Source organism: Panulirus ornatus, chromosome 2 (genome assembly GCF_036320965.1).
Source record: "Panulirus ornatus isolate Po-2019 chromosome 2, ASM3632096v1, whole genome shotgun sequence".
NCBI classification, from domain to species: domain Eukaryota; kingdom Metazoa; phylum Arthropoda; class Malacostraca; order Decapoda; family Palinuridae; genus Panulirus; species Panulirus ornatus.
Genome location: NC_092225.1, coordinates 77,409,588 through 77,435,840, shown reverse-complemented (window position 1 = coordinate 77,435,840; position 26,253 = coordinate 77,409,588). Strand labels below are relative to the sequence as shown.

The following is a 26,253-nucleotide window of genomic DNA, read 5'->3' as shown; positions in this document are numbered from 1 at the left end:
ATCATATGCTTTCTCCAGATCCATAAATGCTACATACAAATCCATTTGCTTTTCTAAGTATTTCTCATACATTCTTCAAAGTAAACACTTGATCCACACATCCTCTACCACATCTGAAACCACACTTATCTTCCCCAGTCTGATGCTCTGTACATGCCTTCACCCTCTCAATCAATACTCTCCCATATAATTTCCCTGGAATACTCAACAAACTTATACCTCTGTAATTTGAGCACTCACTCTTATCCCCTTTACCTTTGTACAATGGCACTATGCAAGCATTCCGCTAATCCTCAGGCACCTCACCATGAATCATACATACATTAAATAACCTTACCAACCAGTCAACAATACAGTCACCCCCTTTTTTAATAAATTCCACTGTAATGGCATCCAAGCCTGCTGCCTTGCCGGCTTTCATCTTCCCCAAAGCTTTTACTACTACTTCTCTGTTTACCAAATCATTTTCCCTAACCCTCTCACTTTGCACACCACCTCGACCAAAACACCCTATATCTGCCACTCTATCATCAAACACGTTCATCAAACCTTCAAAATACTCACTCCATCTCATTCTCACATCACCACTACTTGTTTTCACCTCCCCATTAGCCCCCTTCACTGAAGTTCCCATTTGCTGCCTTGTCTCATGCACTTTATTTACCTCCTTCCAGAACATCTTTTTATTCTCCCTAAAATTTAATGATACTCTCTCACCCCAACTCTCATTTGCCTTCTTTTTCACCTCTTGCACCTTTCTCTTGACCTCCTGTCTCTTTCTTTTATACATTTCCCACTCATTTGCATTTTTTCCCTGCAAAAATCGTCCAAATGCCTCTCTCTTCTCTTTCATTAATAATCTTACTTCTTCATCCCACCACTCACTACCCTTTCTAATCAACCCACCTCCCACTTTTCTCATGCCACAAGCATCTTTTGCGCAAGCCATCACTGCTCCTCTAAAGACATCCCATTCCTCTTCCACTCCTCTTACCTCCTTTGTTCTCACCTTTTTCCATTCTGTACTCAGTCTCTTCTGGTACTTCCTCACACAAGTCTCCTTCCCAAGCTCACTTACTCTCACCACCCTCTTCACCCCAACATTCAATCTTCTTTTCAGACAACACATAGAAATCACTGTGGTCGATGTGCTGTCAGTGGATTGAACCAGGGCATGTGAAGCATCTGGGGTAAACCATGGAAAGTTTTGTGGGGCCTGGATGTGGAAAGGGAGCTGTGGTTTCGGTGCATTATACATGACAGCTAGAGACTGAGTGTGAACAAATGTAGCCTTTGTTGTCTTTTCCTAGCGCTTCCTCGCGCACATGTGGGGGCAGGGGGTTTTCATTTCATGTGTGGCGGGGTGGCAACGGGAATGAATAAGGGGTAACAGTATGAATTATGTACATGCGTATATATGTGTATGTTGAGATGTATAGGTATGTATATGTGCGTGTGTGAACATGTATGTATATACATGTGTATGTGGGTGGGTTGGGCCATTCTTTAGTCTGTTTCCTTGCGCTACCTCGCACACATGAGGGGGGAGGGGAATGGTATTCCATGTGTGGCGAGGTGGCGATGGGAATGAATAAAGGCAGACAGTGTGAATTGTGTGCATGGGTATATATATATGTGTCTGTGTGTGTGTATATATGTGTACATTGAGATGTATAAATATGTATATTTGCGTGTGTGGACGTTTGTGTATATACATGTGTATAGGGGTGGGTTGGGCCATTTCTTTCGTCTGTTTCCTTGCGCTACCTCGCAAACGCGGGAGAAGCTGGTGACTGAGTTTGGTAAAGTGTGTGAAAGAAGAAAGTTAAGAGTAAATGTGAATAAGAGCAAGGTTATTAGGTACAGTAGGGTTGAGGGTCAATTCAATTGGGAGGTGAGTTTGAATGGAGAAAAACTGGAGGAAGTGAAGTGTTTTAGATATCTGGGAGTGGATCTGGCAGCGGATGGAACCATGGAAGCGGAAGTGGATCATAGGGTGGGGGAGGGGGCGAAAATTCTGGGAGCCTTGAAGAATGTGTGGAAGTCGAGAACATTATCTCGGAAAGCAAAAATGGGTATGTTTGAAGGAATAGTGGTTCCAACAATGTTGTATGGTTGCGAGGCGTGTACTATGGATAGAGTTGTGCGCAGGAGGATGGATGTGCTGGAAATGAGATGTTTGAGGACAATATGTGGTGTGAGGTGGTTTGATCGAGTAAGTAACGTAAGGGTAAGAGAGATGTGTGGAAATAAAAAGAGCATGGTTGAGAGAGCAGAAGAGAGTGTTTTGAAATGGTTTGGTCACATGGAGAGAATGAGTGAGGAAAGATTGACCAAGAGGATATATGTGTCGGAGGTGGAGGGAACGAGGAGAAGAGGGAGACCAAATTGGAGGTGGAAAGATGCAGTGAAAAAGATTTTGTGTGATCGGGGCCTGAACATGCAGGAGGGTGAAAGGAGGGCAAGGAATAGAGTGAATTGGAGCGATGTGGTATACCGGGGTTGACGTGCTGTCAGTGGATTGAATCAAGGCATGTGAAGCGTCTGGGGTAAACCATGGAAAGCTGTGTAGGTATGTATATTTGCTTGTGTGGACGTATGTATATACATGTGTATGGGGGTGGGTTGGGCCATTTCTTTCGTCTGTTTCCTTGCGCTACCTCGCAAACGTGGGAGACAGCGACAAAAAAAATATATATATATATATATATATATATATATATATATATATATATATATATATATATATATATATATATATCCTCTATGCAATCTTTCCTCTCATTCTCTCCATTGACCAGACCATTTCACTACAACCTCTTCTGCTCTCTCAACTAAACTTTTTATTGCTACACATCTCGCATCCTTTCTTTACTTACTCGATCAAACCACCTAACATCGCATATTGTCCTCAAACATCTCATCTCAAACACATCCACTCTCCTCTGCACAACCCTGTCTATAGCCTCATATATACATATGAGTGTGTCTGTGTGTGTGTATGTTTGATTGACATAGACTATAGTAAACTGTGGACATATGGTGAAGAGAAACACCAACATACTCAAGAACATCTTGTAAACTTTTTCAATATGTGTTTGTGTCATCATCAGAACCTAGAAGTGAATGGAATCTCATACATTACCAATCCAGTAAACAGAATTGTAAAAGTAATTAAGATAATGAAAATAATAACAAAAGTATAAACCTGATAAGGGTATTCACAAAACCTAATGAATTTTGGCAAAATCAGGTGATCTTAAGTTTGTCTAATGAGTTGAAAATGATCTAGAAGACTAGAGATATTCTACTGATTATGAACTAGATGTATAGAATTAGATTGTTTAATGTCTAGAAATTATGATAAAGAGATAACTAAAGAATATTTAAATAATCCACATTGTGAAGCAAACACACAGTTTCCAAAGTAGATATGTCTTACCAGACCAATGATATATTTACCCTTAGAAATTGTTTGTTTGTTTCGCAATTTGTTATTCATATAATATTTTATAGTTTTGTCTTGACTGAAATGTTTTGTAACCTTTGAAAGATTTTATTTTAGGCTTGTACTTTACAATTAGTTGGCCATTTTTAGCATTGTGGATTGTTTGCAACTCTAGACAATTCTAAGTTCCCTTTCTTTTGTTAAGATTCATTAGGTTTTTGTGAATAGTCTTATTAGATTAATACATTGCTAATGCATTTAATTAACCATTAATTTTACTGCACTGGCAATGTCTGATGTTCTGATGATTTTTAGATTCTAATGACCAAACAAGAATGTTACAAGATGTTCCAAATTACACTAGTTCTCTTCATTATACAACTTTGCTGTCCATGAAAGAAGTCTATGTTGGATATCATCACACAACAGTATGGATGATAAGTGCTGGCATTATACAGAAGTGTTGAACATTTGGCTTCAAGTTGCAGTTGCATTGATATAATCTTTAGTTTTTAAATTTATTCTGTCCACTAGACATAGTTCCCAGTTTTCTCAGCCTACCATAAGTAACAGAAATCTTCATCATTCAAGTGTTCTGAAATTGCCAAAAAAAACTTCTCCTCTGAGTTTAGAACAAACTTCAATTCTTTGACCGTACTAGCAAAAAAAGATTGGAAAAACTGAAAACACATTTGAAGAGGCAGTTATCCAGGTTTGATTTTATTCATATGAAGTCTAGTTGAAATTAAGAATTGTAAAGAGATATCACAAGTGGAGTTTGTTCTGTTATGAAAACTCAAAAAGTTGGGTTATATCAGTGGTGATGGCTTGGCCCTAGAAAAGGTTATTTTGTTATTCTCCTGAGCTTTAACTAGGGTTTTGAAGGGTTTGAAATACTGTTTATCCAAGAAAATTAGATTGTATTAATCCCATTTTGTTTAGGAAAAATGATAGTCACATTATTCCAGTCATAGGAAAGATATGAATTATATAACTGTACCTAGAATTTTGTTAATTTTACTCACTCACTCCATTTAATTCCGGTTTTAACCTTCATAGAGAGTTTCTTGCTTTAAAGAAGCTCCCTCCTGAGAAGGATCTTCTAATCACTAAACTTGATGAGGGAAATAGAGTAATTTTGTTAGATATATATTGCTGTAAATAAAGTATGTAGTTTACATGATGGCACGTTAGAACTTGCAAAGTGTAAGGTGACATTTTTCTTGTAATATTAAAACTAAGATAAAAGAACATGTTTTTAAGTAAACTAATTTCTTCTGGGATCGATGAATTTTCTGGTTCACAACTAGGTATAATGTATGGGTTTACTTAGGTTCATAATGGTAATTTACCATGAGGCCATTTTTTTTTTTTTTCAGCAGTAGATAAGTTTGATTATGAATTGCCTAAATTTTTGGTCACTGCCCTTTTTCTTGTAAATAGCACTTGATTTGCATTTAAAGATTCATTTTAATGTGTTTAAAGAAATTATGAGTTTGAATCTTGGAAAATGTGTAATGGCCAGCTTTGATATTCAGTATCTGTTTACTGGTTTTGTTAAAGAAAACTATAGATATTTGCATTGACAGTCTTTGGGGAATTCAGAGTTGATTAAAGGCCTTGATTTTAAACAGATGATTGATCTTTTAAGATTGTGGAAAAGTGCCAGATCTTTTTAGATAACGGAATATAAAGGCAGATCAGAGGAATGGCTGTGGGATATCCATTACAATCGACTCTAGCAATTGCTTTTCTCTGTCACCACAAAGTCAAATGACATTGATTACCTTCAGATTCTAAACCTTTAATGTATAAATGGTATGTAGATGATATATTTCTTGTGTTTAAGTCTTCAGACTAAGTCCCACATTAACTAGCATATATACAACGGTCAAGTTCGTATATCCCAAATAATGTTAAACGTAATCTATTTTGTACACTGACTAACAGGGCTTTTCAAATTCAGATTATTTTAGGTTTGATGAATCAGTATTTTTAAGAAGTCTTTCATATAAGAACAGCTTTCCTTGTCATTTCTAATACGCTAATATTGGGAAAGCCATTATTGACCAATTAACTAAACTAAAGTCGATTCACAATCGTTCCAAAAGCAGTGTGTCATTTTCCTTTTGTTTGTACTAGACATCAAAGTTTCAATTTCTGAGTAAACTTAGAAAATTGTTGAATGAATTTTATCCACAAATTTTAGCCAAATATCTAAGACCAGGGATATTACTAATAGTTTATTTAGATTAAAGATGTCATTCCAAGAGATGTACAGACTTCTCTTTTATGTAGGTACATGATGCAAGGCATCATATATCGGAAAAACAGAAACATTTTGAAATCTCGGATACCTGAATATTATGGTCGCTCGGCGCGAACGGGTGCTCTAATTGGCAAACCATCTTTTTCAGTCATTAGAAATCACGCTTGGGAAAACGATCTCCCCACGTTGGCTTCCATGTTTTCAATAATGTGCTGGAGTTCATTGCAGCAGGACCTCCTGATCATGGAGGCATTATATACTTACAGAGATAATCACACCCTTGGTTCTCATGATGGCTCTACCAAGCTTTTATGCTTCTGGTCTTAGGCCTGGTAAGATATATTTACCTTGGAAATTGTTTGTTAGTTTCACAATTCAGATTTTTTGTTTAATTCATTATAGTAGCTCTTTATTAAATTATTTTATTAAGACATTAAAATGATTATATATTGTACCTTTAATTTGTAATGAGTTGATTATTTGTTAGCATTTTAGATTGTTTTCCAACTCTTTAGATGAATTTAAGTTCACTTATTTTTGTTAAAGTTCATTAGGTTTTGTTAATAGCCTTAGAAGAGTTATAAATCCAGTTATTATTTTATATGTTTTGAATTACTTTCACTGTTAAATTTACTGCACTGGTATTGTCTGAGGTTCTGTTCATTTCTGGGATCTGATAACGAGATGAGCATGTTTCAAAACTTTAATTAACAAACAAAATTTTCCTAATTTCTTTGGTATTTCTATTCATTATGCAGTAAAACCTGTGTTATGTGAAATGCTTGGGTAAATTGGCCATTTCAGATAACAAAAATTGCTGTTGAGTTTTAATTTCTTAAATGTACCCATTGCTCACTTTATGGAAGGGTTGTGTTCTACAGAAACCTCACACTAAGGGGAATCACACATAGCACTGACGGATTCTTCCATTACCTTCACATTTCGTAGCTTCTGATGTGGAGTGAACTTATGGCTTTGGCTCAGTTGCATTGTCTCCTTTTCATAAATGCCTATAAATCTTCGGAGCTATAGACCCAGAGCCAAAGGTTACTAAGGCTTTTTTTCTTCTTCATCTCATGCTCTATGTATGATGAGAGCATTTCCTTCATCTCCATAAGTGGATTTCTAACCCTAATTGTTACCTTGGCAGACTTTGGAGTAGAGTGAAATACAGCACTTGTGAATTTTCTTTGTATTATAGTTTATGTTGCAGATTATAGATTCACCCAGGCTATAAGCATGCCCAGTAACTGACTCCCTCCCCAGCATCAGTACTTTGTAAGATTTTTAGCTTTGTTTCTAAGGTCAGAGGTTCTCTGAGGTTCTGTATTTGCTGATTCTGGAATAGATATTATTGGAAGTTTGCATGCCATATTAACAAGCACAAACTCAACAGATAGCAGAAAAATCACTTTAGCAGGTACACCCAAAGTAGACTAGTAGCACATATCCACACACAACAGTGGTAACAGTGAAACTGACCCACTGATGGGAACATAGTGTGCTCTACCCAGGACCTATGCTTACTCCACCCTCCAACTCTCACTAAAAGTTTCAGCACATTTTCTACTGCGCTGATGCTCCCTTACAGGCATCAGGACGTCATAAAATTTCTAGCTTCATTTCTTAAGTTCAGAGATGTTCTCCTCTGTTGAACTGTTAGTTTTAGGATAGGAGATGTTGCTTTACATTTCGATGCCATATTTACAAATGCAATTGTAGCAGTTTCAAGGGAAGTCACATTATCAGGTGTACTCAAATCAGACAAGTAGCACAGACCCACATACAAAAGTGGTAACTGCAAGACTGGCCTGCTTGCAGGAACATAGCATGCTCCACGCAGGACCCTTGCTTACTCCACCCACCAACCTTCTTTGAATTTTTGGCACACTTTCTACCACACATTTCAATTTTTTTTTGGTCCATACATATTCGCCATTTCCTGCATTTGGTAGGTAGTGTTAAGAACAGAGGAGTGAGCCTTAGAGGGAATATCCTCACTTGGCCCCATCTTTTTTTTTTGGAAAAGTAAAACACGGGAGGGGAGGATTTCCTATCCCCCACTCCCTCCCCTTTAAGTCGCCTTCTATGACACACAGGGAATACATTGGAAGTATTCTTTCTCCCCTGTCCCCAGGGATGACATTTCAAAATATTCTACCTGATTATAGATATTTTACATTAAGGAAATATTAATGTATGTAAACAATTAAGCACTGCAAAACGCCTTGATCCTCTTATGCTGCATGATGTCATAAATAGTCATCATGCCTACGATGAGTTCGTTCGTAAGTGCCGCCATTGACTCACCAATAGGCAGCCTTTTGCACAACTCCGTCTTCTTTTCAGTGTCCTTCTTGGGCTTTGTTTGAGGTGTAGGTGGATTCAAGGAACTGTAAGGCAATAGCTGACAATGTTTGAAAGGTTCCTTTGTCTATAATGATGATTAAGGGTGCACAAAACACACAAGTGTGCTATACCAGCGCACACCATGCCAAATTACACAGGATAGAGGATGGACACTCACTCGCACCTCAACTCACTGGATAGTGAGTACCTGATATCTGTGGCACAGTACACGCACAATATGAAATATTTAATTTTTTGAATTTTTTTTGGATATTCCTTCAAACATACCAGTTTTTGCTCTCTGAGATAATGTTCTTGCTATCCACACATTCTTCAACGCTTCACTCTCTTTCCCACCCTGTGACACTTCTGCTTACATGGTTCCATCTGCTGCTATGTCTACTCCCAGATATCTAAAACACTTCACTTCCAGTTTTTCTCCATTCAATCTTACCTTCCAGTTAACACGTCCCTCAGCCCTACTGAACCTAATAACCTTGCTCTTATTTACATTTACTCTCAACTTTTTTCTTTCACACACTTTACCAAACTCAATCACCAAACTCTGCAGTTTCTCATCCTAATCAGCCACCAGCTCTGTATCATCAGCAAATAACAACTGACTCACTTCCCAAGCCCTCTCATCCAGAACAGACGGCATACTTGCGTCTCTACTCCCACACCATATACTCTTAAAACCTTCCACAAAGCATCTCTATCAGTCCTATCATATGCCTTCTCCAGATCCATAAATGCTCCCTAAAAATCCTTTTGTTTTCTAAGTTTTTTCAATACATTTTTTTAAAGAAAAACACTGATCCACACACCCTTCTCCCCATTCGGGAACCCCGCATGTTTTCCCCCCAATTGATGCTCTTTATGCCTTCCCCCTTAAATAAAATCCCCCCCAACTACCCAACCCAAAAAACACCCTTATCTGCCCTCTATCATCATTCACATTAACAAATTTTAAAAAATTTACCCCTCTTTTTCCACTACTTGTTATTACCCCTTTTTGGCCCGTTCCCCAATGTTCTCATTTATTTCTTTTTTAAACACGTTATTTACCCAAAAACATCTTGTTATCTCCCAAAAATTTTAATGGTACTCTCTCCCCCAGCTCTCTTTGCGTCTTTTCCCCTTTGACCTTTCTCTTGATTTTTTGTCCCTTTCTTTTAACTTTCCCCCCAGATTTGAAATATTTCCCTTGCAAAATTGCCCAAAATCCATTTCTCTTCTCTTTAAATACTATTTTCCCAAAACATCACTCTGTTTTAATTGCCCCCCTCCCCCCTTTTCATCCCCTTTGGGAAATTTTTTGAACCATCCTGTTCCCTAAAAATCCCATTCCCCCCCAATTCCCCCTACTTTAAATGTTCCCTTTTGCTATTTACACTCAATTCTCGGGTTTCCCTTTTCCCACAATTTCCCCTTTCCCAAAGTTTTACTTACCCTACCATTCTTCTTCCCCAACTTTCTTTTTTTTCTGAAAATTTTAAAATCTTCCCCTTCACCCCCACAGATAGTGATCAAAAACCCCCCAAGCCCCCCTCTAAAACTTTCAAATCCAAGGGGTCTGTTTTTTACCCCCCCTTTCCCAAAAATTAAACATGTAAACCAAAAAGGCCCCTTTGCCCTTTCTCCTCCCTCCATACGTATATTTATTTTAAAATCTCTTTTTTTCTTTTTATCATGTGGAGGGGGAAGGTGAAGTTTGTAGGGGTTTTTCCCAAAAAAGAGAGAGAGTGTTGGGGCGAGGGGTGGTGAGAGTGTAAAGTTGGGAAGGAGTTTGTTAAAGGGAATTTGCAGGAAGCGGGAAAAAAGACTGAAAAAGGTGAGAAAAAAAAAGGGGTTTTTAAGGGGGGGGGGGGGAGGGGGAAAGGGGAAAGTATTTAGGGGGAAAGGGGTTTTGGAGGGCCCAAAAGTGTTTGGTGGCATGAAAAAGATGGGAGGGGGGTTTTAAATTGGGAAATTTTTAAGTGAGTGGGGGGATGAAGAATTTATGATTAGTAGTGAAAGAGAAGAAGGGGGGGAATTTGGGAAATGATTTTTGCGGGGGAAAAAGGAAAAGGGGAGTGGGAGAGTAAAAAGAAAGAGACAGGAGGCAAGAAAAAGGGGGAAAAGGGGTTTAAAAAAGGGGCCCCCAATTTGAATTTGGGTTTGGAGAGAGTTTTCTTTAAAATTTTTTAGGGAGAAAAAAAAGGGGTTTTTTGGGAAAAGGAGGGTAAAAAAAAGTGTTTAAAGAAAAGGGGAAGCAAATGGGAATTCAGGGGGGGGGGCTGGGGGGGGAGGTGATAAAGAAGTGGTGGTGTGGCAGGGAGGGAAAAGGGGAGTTTTTAAAGGTTTTGGTTGAATGTGTTTGTGATAGGTGGCAGTATAGGGTGTTTTGGTCGAGGTGGTGTCCCAAAGTGAGAGGGTTGGGGAAAATGATTTGGTAAACAGAGAAAAAGGGGTAAAAGCTTTGGGGGGAAAATAAAGTGGCAAGGGGAAGGTTTGGAAAGGTAAAGGGAGTGGGGAATTTTTTAAAAAAAGGGGGGGACTGTATTGTTGCTGGGTGGTTTAAAGGTTAAATTTAATGTGGTTTTGTTTTTGGTGGGTTTCCTGGATTTGGGGGAATGCGTGATTGTGCCTTTTTACAAAGGCAAAGGGGATAAGAGTGAGTGCTCAAATTACAGGGGGTTAAGTTTGTTGGGGGTATTCCTGGTTTAAAATTTTTGGGGGGGTATTGATTTAGAGGGGTTTAAAAGGCCATGGCAGGGGTTTTGGGGTTTTGATGTGTTTGAGGATGTGGGGGAAACAGGGGGGTTTTCTTTGAAGAATGTATGTAAAAAATAATTTGAAAAGCAAATGGATTTGTATGTAGATTTTGGGGTTGTACAAGGATATGATGAGTTGATAGAGTGTTTGTGGAAAGGGACTTAAAAATATATGGTGTGGGGGGCAAGTCGTTTTGAAACAAATGAAAAATTTTTACGGGGGATGTTAAAGGTGTGTAAGTGTAGGAAGAGAGGAAAAGGGAAGGGGTTTTTTTTTAGCGAATGTAGGTTTGCGGAGGGGTTTGTTTATGTCTCCAGGGGTTTTTTTAATTGTTTTGGTGGGGGTTTTTAGGGGGGTGAAAGCAAGGAGTTTTGGAAAGAGGGGAAGTTTTGAAGTTTTGTGGATGAGAGAGCTTGGGAAATGAGCCAAATTGTTGTTCGTGATGATAAGGCCCGGTGGTGATTCAAAATTAGAAAAATGCAGAAGTGGTGACTGGTTTTGGGAAAATGTTGAAAGAAAAGTTAAAAGTTTAAAAAAGAATAAGAGTGGTTAAATTTGGTACAGTAAGGTTGAGGGTCAATTTAATTGGGAGGGAGTTTTAAAGGGGGAAAAATGGAGGAAGTAAAATATTTTAGATATCTAGGAGTGGGTCTGGCGAGATGGAACCCTGGAAAACGGAAGTGAATCTTTGGGGGGGGGGGAGGGGGGGAAAATCCGGGGGGCTTGAAGAAAGTGTGGAAGTTGAGAACATTATTTGGGAAAGCCCAAAAAGGGTATGTTTGAAGGAAAAGTGGTTCCCAAAAATTTTTGTATGGGTTTTTCGGGGGGGTGGGGCTTAAAGGTAGAGTTGTTGCGGAGGGGGTGGATGTGCGGGAAAAGAGATGTTTTAGGGGGGCAATAAAGTTTTGTGAGTAAGTAATGTAAGAGTAAGGAGATTGGGGAAATAGAAGAGCGTGGTTGAGAGGCAAAAAGAGGGTTTTTTTAAATTTTGGTTTTGGGCACATGGGGGAAAATTGAGTGAGGAAAGTTTTGCCCTAGGGATATATGGTCGGAGGGGGAGGGAACGGGGGAGAGGGGGGGAGACCAAATTGGAGGTGGAAAGATGGAGTGAAAAGTTTTTGTGTGTCGGGGCCTAAAACATGAAGGAGGGTAAAAGGAAAAAGGGAAAGGAAAATGGGGTAAATTGGATCGATTTTGGTTTATTCCCGGGGTCGACTGTGTAAAAATGGTTTGGAATAGGGATGTGAAGTGTCGGGGGGTAAAACCAGGGGGAAATTTCTGTGGGGTGGATGGGGAAAAAGGGAGCGGGGTTTTGGGGGCTTATTGCTTGACAGCTAGGGAATTTTTTGTAAAACGAAATGGGGCCGTTGTTGTTTTTTCCCTAGGGCAAACTGCACACTTTTGGGGGGGGGAGGGGGGGGGGATGGAACCCCCTGTGTGGCGAGGGGGGGGGCGATGGGAAGGAAAAAAGGGCCCGACATTGTAAATTGTGTGCAGGGGGTTATATGTATGTGTTGTGTGTGTATATATATGGGGTATATTGGGTTGTATGGTATGTTTTTTTCGTGTGTGGGTGTATGTATATACATGGGAAGGGGGGGGGTTTGGGGGCCATTTCTTTGTCTGTTTCCTTGCGCTCCCTCGAAAACGGGGGGGGAGCATCGAAAAGAAAAATTTAAAAATTTTTTAAAAGATATGGGGTTTTGTTTTGGTGGGGTGGGGTGTGCAAAGTGCGGGGTTTGGGGAAAAGGGAGTTGGTAAAAGGGGAAAAATTTAAGAAAAAGGGTTTGAAAGAAGATAAAACCCGGCAAGGCGGGCAGGTTTGGGGGTTTCCCAGGGGGAATTTTTTAAAAAAAGGGGGTGACTGTATTTTTTGACGGGGGTTGGTAAGGTTATTTAATGTTTTAGGGGAATTCTTTGGTGAGGTCCCTGGGGAAATGGGCGGAATGCTTTTGCTAGTCCCCATTGTCCCAAAGGAAAAGGGGGGATAAGGGGTGATTGCTAAAATTTACAGATGTATAAGTTTGTTGGGTTTTCCTAAAAATTTTTGGGTGGAGGGTTTTGATTGAGAGGGGGGGAAAGATGTTAAAAAAAGCACAGATTGGGGTTTAAAGAGCGTGGGGTTTTCCCAAAATGGTAGAGGATGTTTTGGGGATCAGGGTTTGCTTTGAAAAAATTTTTTTTTTTTTTTTTTTTTTTTTATACTTTGTCGCTGTCCCCCGCTTTTTTGCGAGGTTTACCCAAAGGGGAAACAGACGAAAAAAATTGGCCCCAAACCCCCCCCCCCCATACACTTTTGTACATACCCCCGCCCACACACGCAAATTTTAAAAACCCTACCCCCCTTTCCGGGTTTTCCCCCGGGACGCTTAAATGCCTTGTTTAACCCACTGACAGCACGTAAACCCCCGGTATACCAAAATGCCCCAATTTAAAAACCTTTTCCTTGCCTTTTCCTTTCCCCCTTTTGCATGTTCGGGCCCGTCACAAAAAATTTTTTTCCCACTCCATCTTTCACCCAAATTTGGTCCCCCTTTTCCTTTCCCCTTCCACCTCCGCACATATTTTCTTTTGGGTTTCAATCTTTCCTCATTCATTTTCCCCATTTTTGGCCAACCATTTCAAAAACCCCTTTTCTGCTCTCTAAAAACCACGCTTTTTTTTTTCCCCAAAACCCTTTCTTCCCCTTACTTTAAATACTGGGAAAAAACCTTCACACCCCCTTTCCCCTAAAAAACATCTCATTTCCAGCACTTCATCCTTGCGAAAATTTTTCCCCATACCCCAAAGCCTCGAAAAACCATAAAACATTTTTGGGAACCACTTTTCCCCTTAAAAAACCATTTTTGCTTTGAGTTTAATGTTTTTTCGACTTCCAAAATTTTTCATGGCCCCAAAAATTTTTGCCCCCTCCCCCCCCTATAAGGTTATTAGGTACAGTAGGGTTGAGGGTCAAGTCAATTGGGAGGTGAGTTTGAATGGAGAAAGACTGGAGGAAGTGAAGTGTTTTAGATATCTGGGAGTGGATCTGGCAGCGGATGGAACCATGGAAGCGGAAGTGGATCATAGGGTGGGGGAGGGGGCGAAAATTTTGGGAGCCTTGAAAAATGTGTGGAAGTCGAGAACATTATCTCGGAAAGCAAAAATGGGTATGTTTGAGGGAATGGTGGTTCCAACAATGTTGTATGGTTGCGAGGCGTGGGCTATGGATAGAGTTGTGCGCAGGAGGATGGATGTGCTGGAAATGAGATGTTTGAGGACAATGTGTGGTGTGAGGTGGTTTGATCGAGTAAGTAACGTAAGGGTAAGAGAGATGTGTGGAAATAAAAAGAGCGTGGTTGAGAGAGCAGAAGAGGGTGTTTTGAAATGGTTTGGGCACATGGAGAGAATGAGTGAGGAAAGATTGACCAAGAGGATATATGTGTCGGAGGTGGAGGGAACGAGGAGAAGAGGGAGACCAAATTGGAGGTGGAAAGATGGAGTGAAAAAGATTTTGTGTGATCGGGGCCTGAACATGCAGGAGGGTGAAAGGAGGGCAAGGAATAGAGTGAATTGGAGCGATGTGGTATACAGGGGTTGACGTGCTGTCAGTGGATTGAATCAAGGCATGTGAAGCGTCTGGGGTAAACCATGGAAAGCTGTGTAGGTATGTATATTTGCGTGTGTGGACGTGTGTATGTACATGTGTATGGGGGGGGGGGGTTGGGCCATTTCTTTCGTCTGTTTCCTTGCGCTACCTCGCAAACGCGGGAGACAGCGACAAAGTATAAAAAAAAAAAAAAAAAAAAAAAAAAAAAAAAAAAAAAAAAAAAAAAAAAAAAATCTCTCTTACCCTTACGTTACTTACTCGATCAAACCACCTCACACCACACATTGTCCTCAAACATCTCATTTCCAGCACATCCATCCTCCTGCGCACAACTCTATCCATAGCCCACGCCTCGCAACCATACAACATTGTTGGAACCACTATTCCTTCAAACATACCCATTTTTGCTTTCCGAGATAATGTTCTCGACTTCCACACATTTTTCAAGGCTCCCAAATTTTCGCCCCCTCCCCCACCCTATGATCCACTTCCACTTCCATGGTTCCATCCGCTGACAGATCCACTCCCAGATATCTAAAACACTTCACTTCCTCCAGTTTTTCTCCATTCAAACTCACCTCCCAATTGACTTGACCCTCAACCCTACTGTACCTAATAACCTTGCTCTTATTCACATTTACTCTTAACTTTCTTCTTCCACACACTTTACCAAACTCAGTCACCAGCTTCTGCAGTTTCTCACATGAATCAGCCACCAGCGCTGTATCATCAGCGAACAACAACTGACTCACTTCCCAAGCTCTCTCATCCCCAACAGACTTCATACTTGCCCCTCTTTCCAGGACTCTTGCATTTACCTCCCTAACAACCCCATCCATAAACAAATTAAACAACCATGGAGACATCACACACCCCTGCCGCAAACCTACATTCACTGAGAACCAATCACTTTCCTCTCTTCCTACACGTACACATGCCTTACATCCTCGATAAAAACTTTTCACTGCTTCTAACAACTTGCCTCCCACACCATATATTCTTAATACCTTCCACAGAGCATCTCTATCAACTCTATCATATGCCTTCTCCAGATCCATAAATGCTACATACAAATCCATTTGCTTTTCTAAGTATTTCTCACATACATTCTTTAAAGCAAACACCTGATCCACACATCCTCTACCACTTCTGAAACCGCACTGCTCTTCCCCAATCTGATGCTCTGTACATGCCTTCACCCTCTCAATCAATACCCTCCCAACTATCCAACCAAAACACCCTATATCTGCCTCTCTATCATCATTCACATTCAACAAACTTTCAAAATACTCACTCCATCTTCTCACTACTTGTTATTACCTCCCCATTTGGCCCGTTCACCAATGTTCTCATTTATTCTCTTTTCTTACACACGTTATTTACTTCCAAAACATCTTGTTATCCTCCCTAAAATTTAATGGTACTCTCTCACCCCAGCTCTCATTTGCGCTCTTTTCACCTCTTGCACCTTTCTCTTGACTTCTTGCTGCTTTCTTTTATACATCTCCCAGTCATTTGCACTACTTCCTTGCAAAAATTGTCCAAATGCCATTCTCTTCTCTTTCACTACCTATCTTCCCACCACTCACTACTGTTTCTAATCTGCCCTCCTCCCACCTTTCTCATGCCACTTGCAATTTTTGTGCAAGCCATCACTGCTTCCCTAAACACATACCATTCCTCCCCCACTCCCCTTACATTAAATGCTCTCACCTTTTGCTATTCTACACTCAATCTCTCCTGGTCCTCCCTCTCACAAGTCTCCTTTCCAAGCTTACTTACCCTCACCACTCTCTTCTCTCCCCAACATTCTCTCTTCTTTTCTGAAAACCTCTACAAATCTTCACCTTCACCTCCACAAGATAGTGATCAGAAATCCCCCCAGCTGCCCCTCTCAGAACATCAACATCCAAGAGTCTGTTTTTTACACCCCTACCAATTAACATGTAATCCAATAAGGCCCTCTGACCATCTCTCCTACTCACATACGTATATTTATGTATATCTCTTTTTATCTTTTTATCATGTGGAGGCGAAGGTGAAGATTTGTATGGGTTTTCAGAAAAGAAGAGAGAGTGTTGGGGTGAGAGGGTGGTGAGAGTAAGTGAGCTTGGGAAGGAGACTTGTGTGAGGAAGTGCCAGGAGAGACTGAGTACAGACTGGAAAAAGGTGAGAACAAAAGAGGTAAGGGGAGTGGGAGAGGAATGGGATGTATTTAGGGGAGCAGTGGTGGAGTGCGCAAAAGATGCTTGTGGCATGAGAAGAGTGGGAGGTGGGTTGATTAGAAAGGGTAGTGAGTGGTGGGATGAAGAAGTATGATTAGTAGTGAAAGAGAAGAGAGAGGCATTTGGATGATTTTTGCAGGGGAAAAATGCAAATGAGTGGGAGATGTATAAAAGAAAGAGACAGGAGGTCAAGAGAAAGGTGCAAGAGGTGAAAAAGAGGGCAAATGAGAGTTGGGGTGAGAGAGTATCATTAAATTTTAGGGAGAATAAAAAGATGTTCTGGAAGGAGGTAAATAAAGTGCTTAAGACAAGGGAGCAAATGGGAACTTCAGTGAAGGGGGCTAATGGGGAGGTGATAACAAGAAGTGGTGGTGTGAGCAGGAGATGGAGTGAGTATTTTGAAGGTTTGTTGAATGTGTTTGATGATAGAGTGGCAGATATAGGGTGTTTTGGTCGAGGTGGTGTGCAAAGTGAGAGGGTTAGGGAAAATGATTTGGTAAACAGAGAAGAGGTAGTAAAAGCTTTGGGGAAGATGAAAGCTGGCAAGGCAGCAGGTTTGGATGGTATTGCAGTGGAATTTATTAAAAAAGGGGGTGACTGTATTGTTGACTGGGTGGTAAGGTTATTCAATGTGTGTATGATTCATGGTGAGGTGCCTCAGGATTGGCGGAATGCGTGCATAGTGCCATTGTACAAAGGCAAAGGGGATAAGAGTGAGTGCTCAAATTACAGAGGTATAAGTTTGTTGAGTATTCCTGGTAAATTATATGGGAGGGTATTGATTGAGAGGGTGAAGGCATGGCAGTGTGGTTTCAGAAGTGGTAGAGGATGTGTGGATCAGGTGTTTGCTTTGAAGAATGTATGTGAGAAATACTTAGAAAAGCAAATGGATTTGTATGTAGCATTTATGGATCTGTACAAGGCATATGATAGAGTTGATAGAGATGCTTTGTGGAAGGTACTAAGAATATATGGTGTGGGAGGCAAGTCGTTAGAAGCAGTGAAAAGTTTTTATCGAGGATGTAAGGCATGTGTACGTGTAGGAAGAGAGGAAAGTGATTGGTTCTCAGCGAATGTAGGTTTGCGGCAGGGGTGTGTGATGTCTCCATGGTTGTTTAATTTGTTTATGGATGGGGTTGTTAGGGAGGTGAATGCAAGAGTTTTGGAAAGAGGGGCAAGTATGAAGTCTGTTGTGGATGAGAGAGCTTGGGAAGTGAGTCAGTTGTTGTTCGCTGATGATACAGCGCTGGTGGCTGATTCAAGTGAGAAACTGCAGAAGCTGGTGACTGAGTTTGGTAAAGTGTGTGAAAGAAGAAAGTTAAGAGTAAATGTGAATAAGAGTAAGGTTATTAGGTACAGTAAGGTTGAGGGTCAAGTCAATTGGGAGGTAAGTTTGAATGGAGAAAAACTGGAGGAAGTAAAGTATTTTAGATATCTAGGAGTGGATCTGGCAGCAGATGGAACCATGGAAGCGGAAGTGAATCATAGGGTGGGGGAGGGGGCGAAAATCCTGGGAGCCTTGAAGAATGTGTGGAAGTTGAGAACATTATCTCGGAAAGCAAAAATGGGTATGTTTGAAGGAATAGTGGTTCCAACAATGTTGTATGGTTGCGAGGCGTGGGCTATGGATAGAGTTGTGCGCAGGAGGGTGGATGTGCTGGAAATGAGATGTTTGAGGGACAATATGTGGTGTGAGTAAGTAATGTAAGAGTAAGAGAGATGTGTGGAAATAAGAAGAGCGTGGTTGAGAGAGCAGAAGAGGGTGTTTTGAAATGGTTTGGGCACATGGAGAGAATGAGTGAGGAAAGATTGACCTAGAGGATATATGTGTCGGAGGTGGAGGGAACGAGGAGAAGTGGGAGACCAAATTGGAGGTGGAAAGATGGAGTGAAAAAGATTTTGTGTGATCGGGGCCTGAACATGCAGGAGGGTGAAAGGAGGGCAAGGAATAGAGTGAATTGGATCGATGTGGTATACCGGGGTCGACATGCTGTCAATGGATTGAATCAGGGCATGTGAAGTGTCTGGGGTAAACCATGGAAAGTTCTGTGGGGCCTGGATGTGGAAAGGGAGCGGTGGTTTCGGGCATTATTGCATGACAGCTAGAGACTGAGTGTGAACGAATGAGGCCGTTGTTGTCTTTTCCTAGTGCTACCTCGCACACATGAGGGGGGAGGGGGATGGTATTCCATGTGTGGCGAGGTGGCGATGGGAATGAATAAAGGCAGACAGTGTGAATTGTGTGCATGGGTATATATGTATGTGTCTGTGTGTGTATATATATGTGTATATTGAGATGTATAGGTATGTATGTTTGCGTGTGTGGACGTGTATGTATATACATGTGCATGGGGGTGGGTTGGGCCATTTCTTTCGTCTGTTTCCTTGCGCTACCTCGCAAACGCGGGAGACATCGACAAAGCAAAATATAATATATATAGATATAGGGTGTTTTGGTCGAGGTGGTGTGCAAAGTGCGAGGGTTAGGGAAAATGAGTTGGTAAACAGAGAAGAGGTAGTAAAAGCTTTGCAGAAGATGAAAGCCGGCAAGGCAGCAGGTTTGGATGGTATTGCAGTGGAATTTATTAAAAAAGGGGGTGACTGTATTGTTGACTGGTTGGTAAGGTTATTTAATGTGTGTATGACTCATGGTGAGGTGCCTGAGGATTGGCGGAATGCGTGCATAGTGCCATTGTACAAAGGCAAAGGGGATAAGAGTGAGTGCTCAAATTACAGATGTATAAGTTTGTTGAGTATTCCTGGCAAATTATATGGGAGGGTATTGATTGAGAGGGTGAAAGCATGTACAAAGCATCAGATTGGGGAAGAGCAGTGTGGTTTCAGAAGTGGTAGAGGATGTGTGGATCAGGTGTTTGCTTTGAAGAATTTTTTTTTTTTTTTTTTTTTTTTTATACTTTGTCGCTGTCTCCCGCGTTTGCGAGGTAGCGCAAGGAAACAGACGAAAGAAATGGCCCAACCCCCCCCCCCATACACATGTACATACACACGTCCACACACGCAAATATACATACCTACACAGCTTTCCATGGTTTACCCCAGACGCTTCACATGCCTTGATTCAATCCACTGACAGCACGTCAACCCCTGTATACCACATGACTCCAATTCACTCTATTCCTTGCCCTCCTTTCACCCTCTTGCATGTTCAGGCCCCGATCACACAAAATCTTTTTCACTCCATCTTTCCACCTCCAATTTGGTCTCCCTCTTCTCCTCGTTCCCTCCACCTCCGACACATATATCCTCTTGGTCAATCTCTCCTCACTCATTCTCTCCATGTGCCCAAACCATTTCAAAACACCCTCTTCTGCTCTCTCAACCACGCTCTTTTTATTTCCACACATCTCTCTTACCCTTACGTTACTTACTCGATCAAACCACCTCACACCACACATTGTCCTCAAACATCTCATTTCCAGCACATCCATCCTCCTGCGCACATCTCTATCCATAGCCCACGCCTCGCAACCATACAACATTGTTGGAACCACTATTCCCTCAAACATACCCATTTTCGCTTTCCGAGATAATGTTCTCGACTTCCACACATTTTTCAAGGCTCCCAAAATTTTCGCCCCCTCCCCCACCCTATGTATGTGAGAAATACTTAGAAAAGCAAATGGATTTGTATGTAGCATTTATGGATCTGGAGAAGGCATATGATAGAGTTGATAGAGATGCTCTGTGGAAGGTATTAAGAATATATGATGTGGCAGGCAAGTTGTTAGAAGCAGTGAAAAGTTTTTATCGAGGATGTAAGGCATGTGTACGTGTAGGAAGAGAGGAAAGTGATTGGTTCTCAGTGAATGTAGGTTTGCGGCAGGGGTGTGTGATGTCTCCATGGTTGTTTAATTTGTTTATGGATGGGGTTGTTAGGGAGGTGAATGCAAGAGTTTTGGAAAGAGGGGCAAGTATGAAGTCTGTTGGGGATGAGAGAGCTTGGGAAGTGAGTCAGTTGTTGTTCGCTGATGATACAGCGCTGGTGGCTGATTCATGTGAGAAACTGCAGAAGCTGGTGACTGAGTTTGGTAAAGTGTGTGAAAGAAGAAAGTTAAGAGTAAATGTGAATAAGAGCAAGGTTATTAGGTACAGTAGGGTTGAGGGTCAATTCAATTGGGAGGTGAGTTTGAATGGAGAAAAACTGGAGGAGGTGAAGTGTTTTAGATATCTGGGAGTGGATCTGGCAGCGGATGGAACCATGGAAGCGGAAGTGGATCATAGGTTGGGGGAGGGGGCGAAAATTCTGGGAGCCTTGAAGAATGTGTGGAAGTCGAGAACATTATCTCGGAAAGCAAAAATGGGTATGTTTGAAGGAATAGTGGTTCCAACAATGTTGTATGGTTGCGAGGCGTGGGCTATGGATAGAGTTGTGCGCAGGAGGATGGATGTGCTGGAAATGAGATGTTTGAGGACAATGTGTGGTGTGAGGTGGTTTGATCGAGTAAGTAACGTAAGGGTAAGAGAGATGTGTGGAAATAAAAAGAGCGTGGTTGAGAGAGCAGAAGAGGGTGTTTTGAAATGGTTTGGTCACATGGAGAGAATGAGTGAGGAAAGATTGACCAAGAGGATATATGTGTCGGAGGTGGAGGGAACGAGGAGAAGAGGGAGACCAAATTGGAGGTGGAAAGATGGAGTGAAAAAGATTTTGTGTGATCGGGGCCTGAACATGCAGGAGGGCGAAAGGAGGGCAAAGAATAGAGTGAATTGGAGCGATGTGGTATACCGGGGTTGATGTGCTGTCAGTGGATTGAATCAAGGCATGTGTATGGGGGTGGGTTGGGCCATTTCTTTCGTCTGTTTCCTTGCGCTACCTCGCAAACGCGGGAGACAACGACAAAGCAAAAAAAAAAAAAATATATATATCACTCGGTTCACACTCACACTGAGTGTGAACGAATGGGGCCTTTGTTGTCTTTTCCTAGTGCTACCTCGCACACATGAGGGGGGAGGGGGATACTATTTCCATGTGTGGCGAGGTGGTGATGGGAATGAATAAAGGCAGACAGTGTGAATTGTGTGCATGGTTATACATGTATGTGTCTGTGTGTGTATATATATGTGTACATTGAGATGTATAGGTATGTATATTTGCGTATGTGGACGTGTATGTATATACATTGTGTATGGGGGTGTGATGGGCCATTTCTTTCGTCTGTTTCCTTGTGCTACCTCGCAAACGCGGGAGACAGCGACAAAGCAAAATAAATAAATATATATAAATATATATAGTATACATGGGGTGTTCAGTGTTGTAAATGGAAATGGTGAAGAGCTTGTAGATTTATGTGCTGAAAAAGGACTGATGATTGGGAATACCTGGTTTAAAAAGCGAGATATACATAAGTATACTTATGTAAGTAGGAGAGATGGCCAGAGAGCGTTATTGGATTACGTGTTAATTGACAGGTGCGCGAAAGAGAGACTTTTGGATGTTAATGTGCTGAGAGGTGCAACTGGAGGGATGTCTGATCATTATCTTGTGGAGGCTAAGGTGAAGATTTGTATGGGTTTTCAGAAAAGAAGAGTGAATGTTGGGGTGAAGAGGGTGGTGAGAGTAAGTGAGCTTGGGAAGGAGACTTGTGTGAGGAAGTACCAGGAGAGACTGAGTACAGAATGGAAAAAGGTGAGAACAATGGAAGTAAGGGGAGTGGGGGAGGAATGGGATGTATTTAGGGAATCAGTGATGGATTGCGCAAAAGATGCTTGTGGCATGAGAAGAGTGGAAGGTGGGTTGATTAGAAAGGGTAGTGAGTGGTGGGATGAAGAAGTAAGAGTATTAGTGAAAGAGAAGAGAGAGGCATTTGGACGATTTTTGCAGGGAAAAAATGCAATTGAGTGGGAGATGTATAAAAGAAAGAGACAGGAGGTCAAGAGAAAGGTGCAAGAGGTGAAAAAAAGGGCAAATGAGAGTTGGGGTGAGAGAGTATCATTAAATTTTAGGGAGAATAAAAAGATGTTCTGGAAGGAGGTAAATAAAGTGCGTAAGACAAGGGAGCAAATGGGAACTTCAGTGAAGGGTGCAAATGGGGAGGTGATAACAAGTAGTGGTGATATGAGAAGGAGATGGAGTGAGTATTTTGAAAGTTTGTTGAATGTGTTTGATGATAGAGTGGCAGATATAGGGTGTTTTGGTCGAGGTGGTGTGCAAAGTGAGAGGGTTAGGGAGAATGATTTGGTAAACAGAGAAGAGGTAGTAAAAGCTTTGCGGAAGATGAAAGCCGGCAAGGCAACAGGTTTGGATGGTATTGCAGTGGAATTTATTAAAAAAGGGGGTGACTGTATTGTTGACTGGTTGGTAAGGTTATTTAATGTATGTATGACTCATGGTGTGGTGCCTGAGGATTGGCAGAATGCGTGCATAGTGCCATTGTACAAAGGCAAAGGGGATAAGAGTGAGTGCTCAAATTACAGAGGTATAAGTTTGTTGAGGGTGAAGGCATGTACAGAGCATCAGATTGGGGAAGAGCAGTGTGGTTTCAGAAGTGGTAGAGGATGTGTGGATCAGGTGTTTGCTTTGAAGAATGTATGTGAGAAATACTTAGAAAAGCAAATGGATTTGTATGTAGCATTTATGGATCTGGAGAAGGCATATGATAGAGTTGATAGAGATGCTCTGTGGAAGGTATTAAGAATATATGGTGTGGGAGGAAAGTTGTTAGAAGCAGTGAAAAGTTTTTATCGAGGATGTAAGGCATGTGTACGTGTAGGAAGAGAGGAAAGTGATTGGTTCTCAGTGAATGTAGGTTTGCGGCAGGGGTGTGTGATGTCTCCATGGTTGTTTAATTTGTTTATGGATGGGGTTGTTAGGGAGGTAAATGCAAGAGTTTTGGAAAGAGGGGCAAGTATGAAGTCTGTTGGGGATGAGAGAGCTTGGGAAGTGGGTCAGTTGTTGTTCGCTGATGATACAGCGCTGGTGGCTGATTCATGTGAGAAACTGCAGAAGCTGGTGACTGAGTTTGGTAAAGTGTGTGGAAGAAGAAAGTTAAGAGTAAATGTGAATAAGAGCAAGGTTATTAGGTACAGTAGGGTTGAGGGTCAAGTCAATTGGGAGGTGAGTTTGAATGGAGAAAAACTGGAGGAAGTGAAGTGATTTAGATATCTGGGAGTGGATCTGGCAGCGGATGGAACCATGGAAGCGGAAGTGGATCATAGGGTGGGGGAGGGGGCGAAAATTCTGGGGGCCTTGAAGAATGTGACGCTTCACATGCCTTGATTCAATCCACTGACAGCACGTCAACCCCGGTATACCACATCGCTCCAATTCACTCTATTCCTTGCCTTCCTTTCACCCTCCTGCATGTTCAGGCCCCGATCACACAAAATCTTTTTCACTGCATCTTTCCACCTCCAATTTGGTCTCCCTCTTCTCCTCGTTCCCTCCACCTCCGACACATATATTCTCTTGGTCAATCTTTCCTCACTCATTCTCTCCATGTGGCCGAACCATTTCAAAACACCCTCTTCTGCTCTCTCAACCACGCTCTTTTTATTTCCACACATCTCTCTTACCCTTACGTTACTTACTCGATCAAACCAGTTCACACCCCATATTCTCCTCAAACATCTCATTTCCAGCACATCCATCCTCCTGCGCAAAACTCTATCCATAGCCCACGTCTCGCAACCATACAACATTGTTGGAACCACTATTCCTTCAAACATACCCATTTTTGCTTTCCGAGATAATGTTCTCGACTTCCACACATTCTTCAAGGCTCCCAGAATTTTCGCCCCCTCCCCCACCCTATGATCCACTTCCGCTTCCATGGTTCCATCCGCTGCCAGATCCACTCCCAGATATCTAAAACACTTCACTTCCTCCAGTTTTTCTCCATTCAAACTCACCTCCCAATTGACTTGACCCTCAACCCTACTGTACCTAATAACCTTGCTCTTATTCACATTTACTCTTAACTTTCTTCTTTCACACACTTTACCAAACTCAGTCACCAGCTTCTGCAGTTTCTCACATGAATCAGCCACCAGCGCTGTATCATCAGCGAACAACAACTGACTCACTTCTCAAGCTCTCTCATCCCCAACAGACTTCATACTTGCCCCTCTTTCCAAAACTCTTGCATTCACCTCACTAACAAATGAAATGAGATGTTTGAGGACAATGTGTGGTTGAGGTGGTTTGATCGAGTGAGTAACGTAAGGGTAAGAGAGATGTGTGGAAATAAAAAGAGCGTGGTTGAGAGAGCAGAAGAGGGTGTTTTGAAGTGGTTTGGGCACATGGAGAGAATGAGTGAGGAAAGATTGACCAAGAGGATATATGTGTCGGAGGTGGAGGGAACGAGGAGAAGAGGGAGACCAAATTGGAGGTGGAAAGATGGAGTGAAAAAGATTTTCTGTGATCGGGGCCTGAACATGCAGGAGGGTGAAAGGAGGGCAAGGAATAGAGTGAATTGGAGCGATGTGGTATACCAGGGGTTGACGTGCTGTCAGTGGATTGAATCAAGGCATGTGAAGCGTCTGGGGTAAACCATGGAAAGCTGTGTAGGTATGTATATTTGCGTGTGTGGACGTATGTATATACATGTGTATGGGGGTGGGTTGGGCCATTTCTTTCGTCTGTTTCCTTGCGCTACCTCGCAAACGCGGGAGACAGCGACAAAGTATAATAATAAGGTTATTAGGTACAGTAGGGTTGAGGGTCAAGTCAAATGGGAGGTGAGTTTGAATGGAGAAAAACTGGAGGAAGTGAAGTGTGTTAGATATCTGGGAGTGGATCTGGCAGCGGATGGAACCATGGAAGCGGAAGTGGATCATAGGGTGGGGGAGGAGGCGAAAATTCTGGGAGCCTTGAAGAATGTGTGGAAGTCGAGAACATTATCTCAGAAAGCAAAAATGGGTATGTTTGAAGGAATAGTGGTTCCAACAATGTTGTATGGTTGTGAGGCGTGGGCTATGGATAGAGTTGTGCGCAGGGGGATGGATGTGCTGGAAATGAGATGTTTGAGGACAATGTGTGGTGTGAGGTGGTTTGATCGAGTAAGTAACGTAAGGGTAAGAGAGATGTGTGGAAATAAAAAGAGCGTGGTTGAGAGAGCAGAAGAGGGTGTTTTGAAATGGTTTGGGCACATGGAGAGAATGAGTGAGGAAAGATTGACCAAGAGAATATATGTGTCGGAGGTGGAGGGAACGAGGAGAAGAGGGAGACCAAATTGGAGGTGGAAAGATGGAGTGAAAAAGATTTTGTGTGATCGGGGCCTGAACATGCAGGAGGGTGAAAGGAGGTCAAGGAATAGAGTGAATTGGAGCGATGTGGTATACCGGGGTTGACGTGCTGTCAGTGGATTGAATCAAGGCATGTGAAGTGTCTGGGGTAAACCATGGAAAGCCTGTGTAGGTATGTATATTTGCGTGTGTGGACGTATGTATATACATGTGTATGGGGGTGGGTTGGGCCATTTCTTTCGTCTGTTTCCTTGCGCTACCTCGCAAACGCGGGAGACAGCCACAAAGCAAAAAAGAAAAAAAAAAATATATATACTTATGTAAGTAGGAGAGATGGCCAGAGAGCGTTATTGGATTACGTGTTAAATGACAGGCGTGCGAAAGAGAGACTTTTGGATGTTAATATGCTGAGAGG

The 26,253-nt window shown here is 41.8% G+C and overlaps 1 protein-coding gene across 1 annotated transcript in view; it reads left to right on the top strand.

Moving 5' to 3' along the window:
• The first annotated feature begins 5,848 nt into the window (after positions 1-5,848).
• Positions 5,849-26,253, top strand: part of Set1 (SET domain containing 1) — a 350,690-nt gene continuing 330,285 nt past the window's right edge. Inside the window, 1 exon segment of the mRNA XM_071668303.1 lies at positions 5,849-6,049. Within this exon segment, the coding sequence (XP_071524404.1) occupies positions 6,007-6,049 (43 nt within the window). The 5' untranslated portion in view covers positions 5,849-6,006.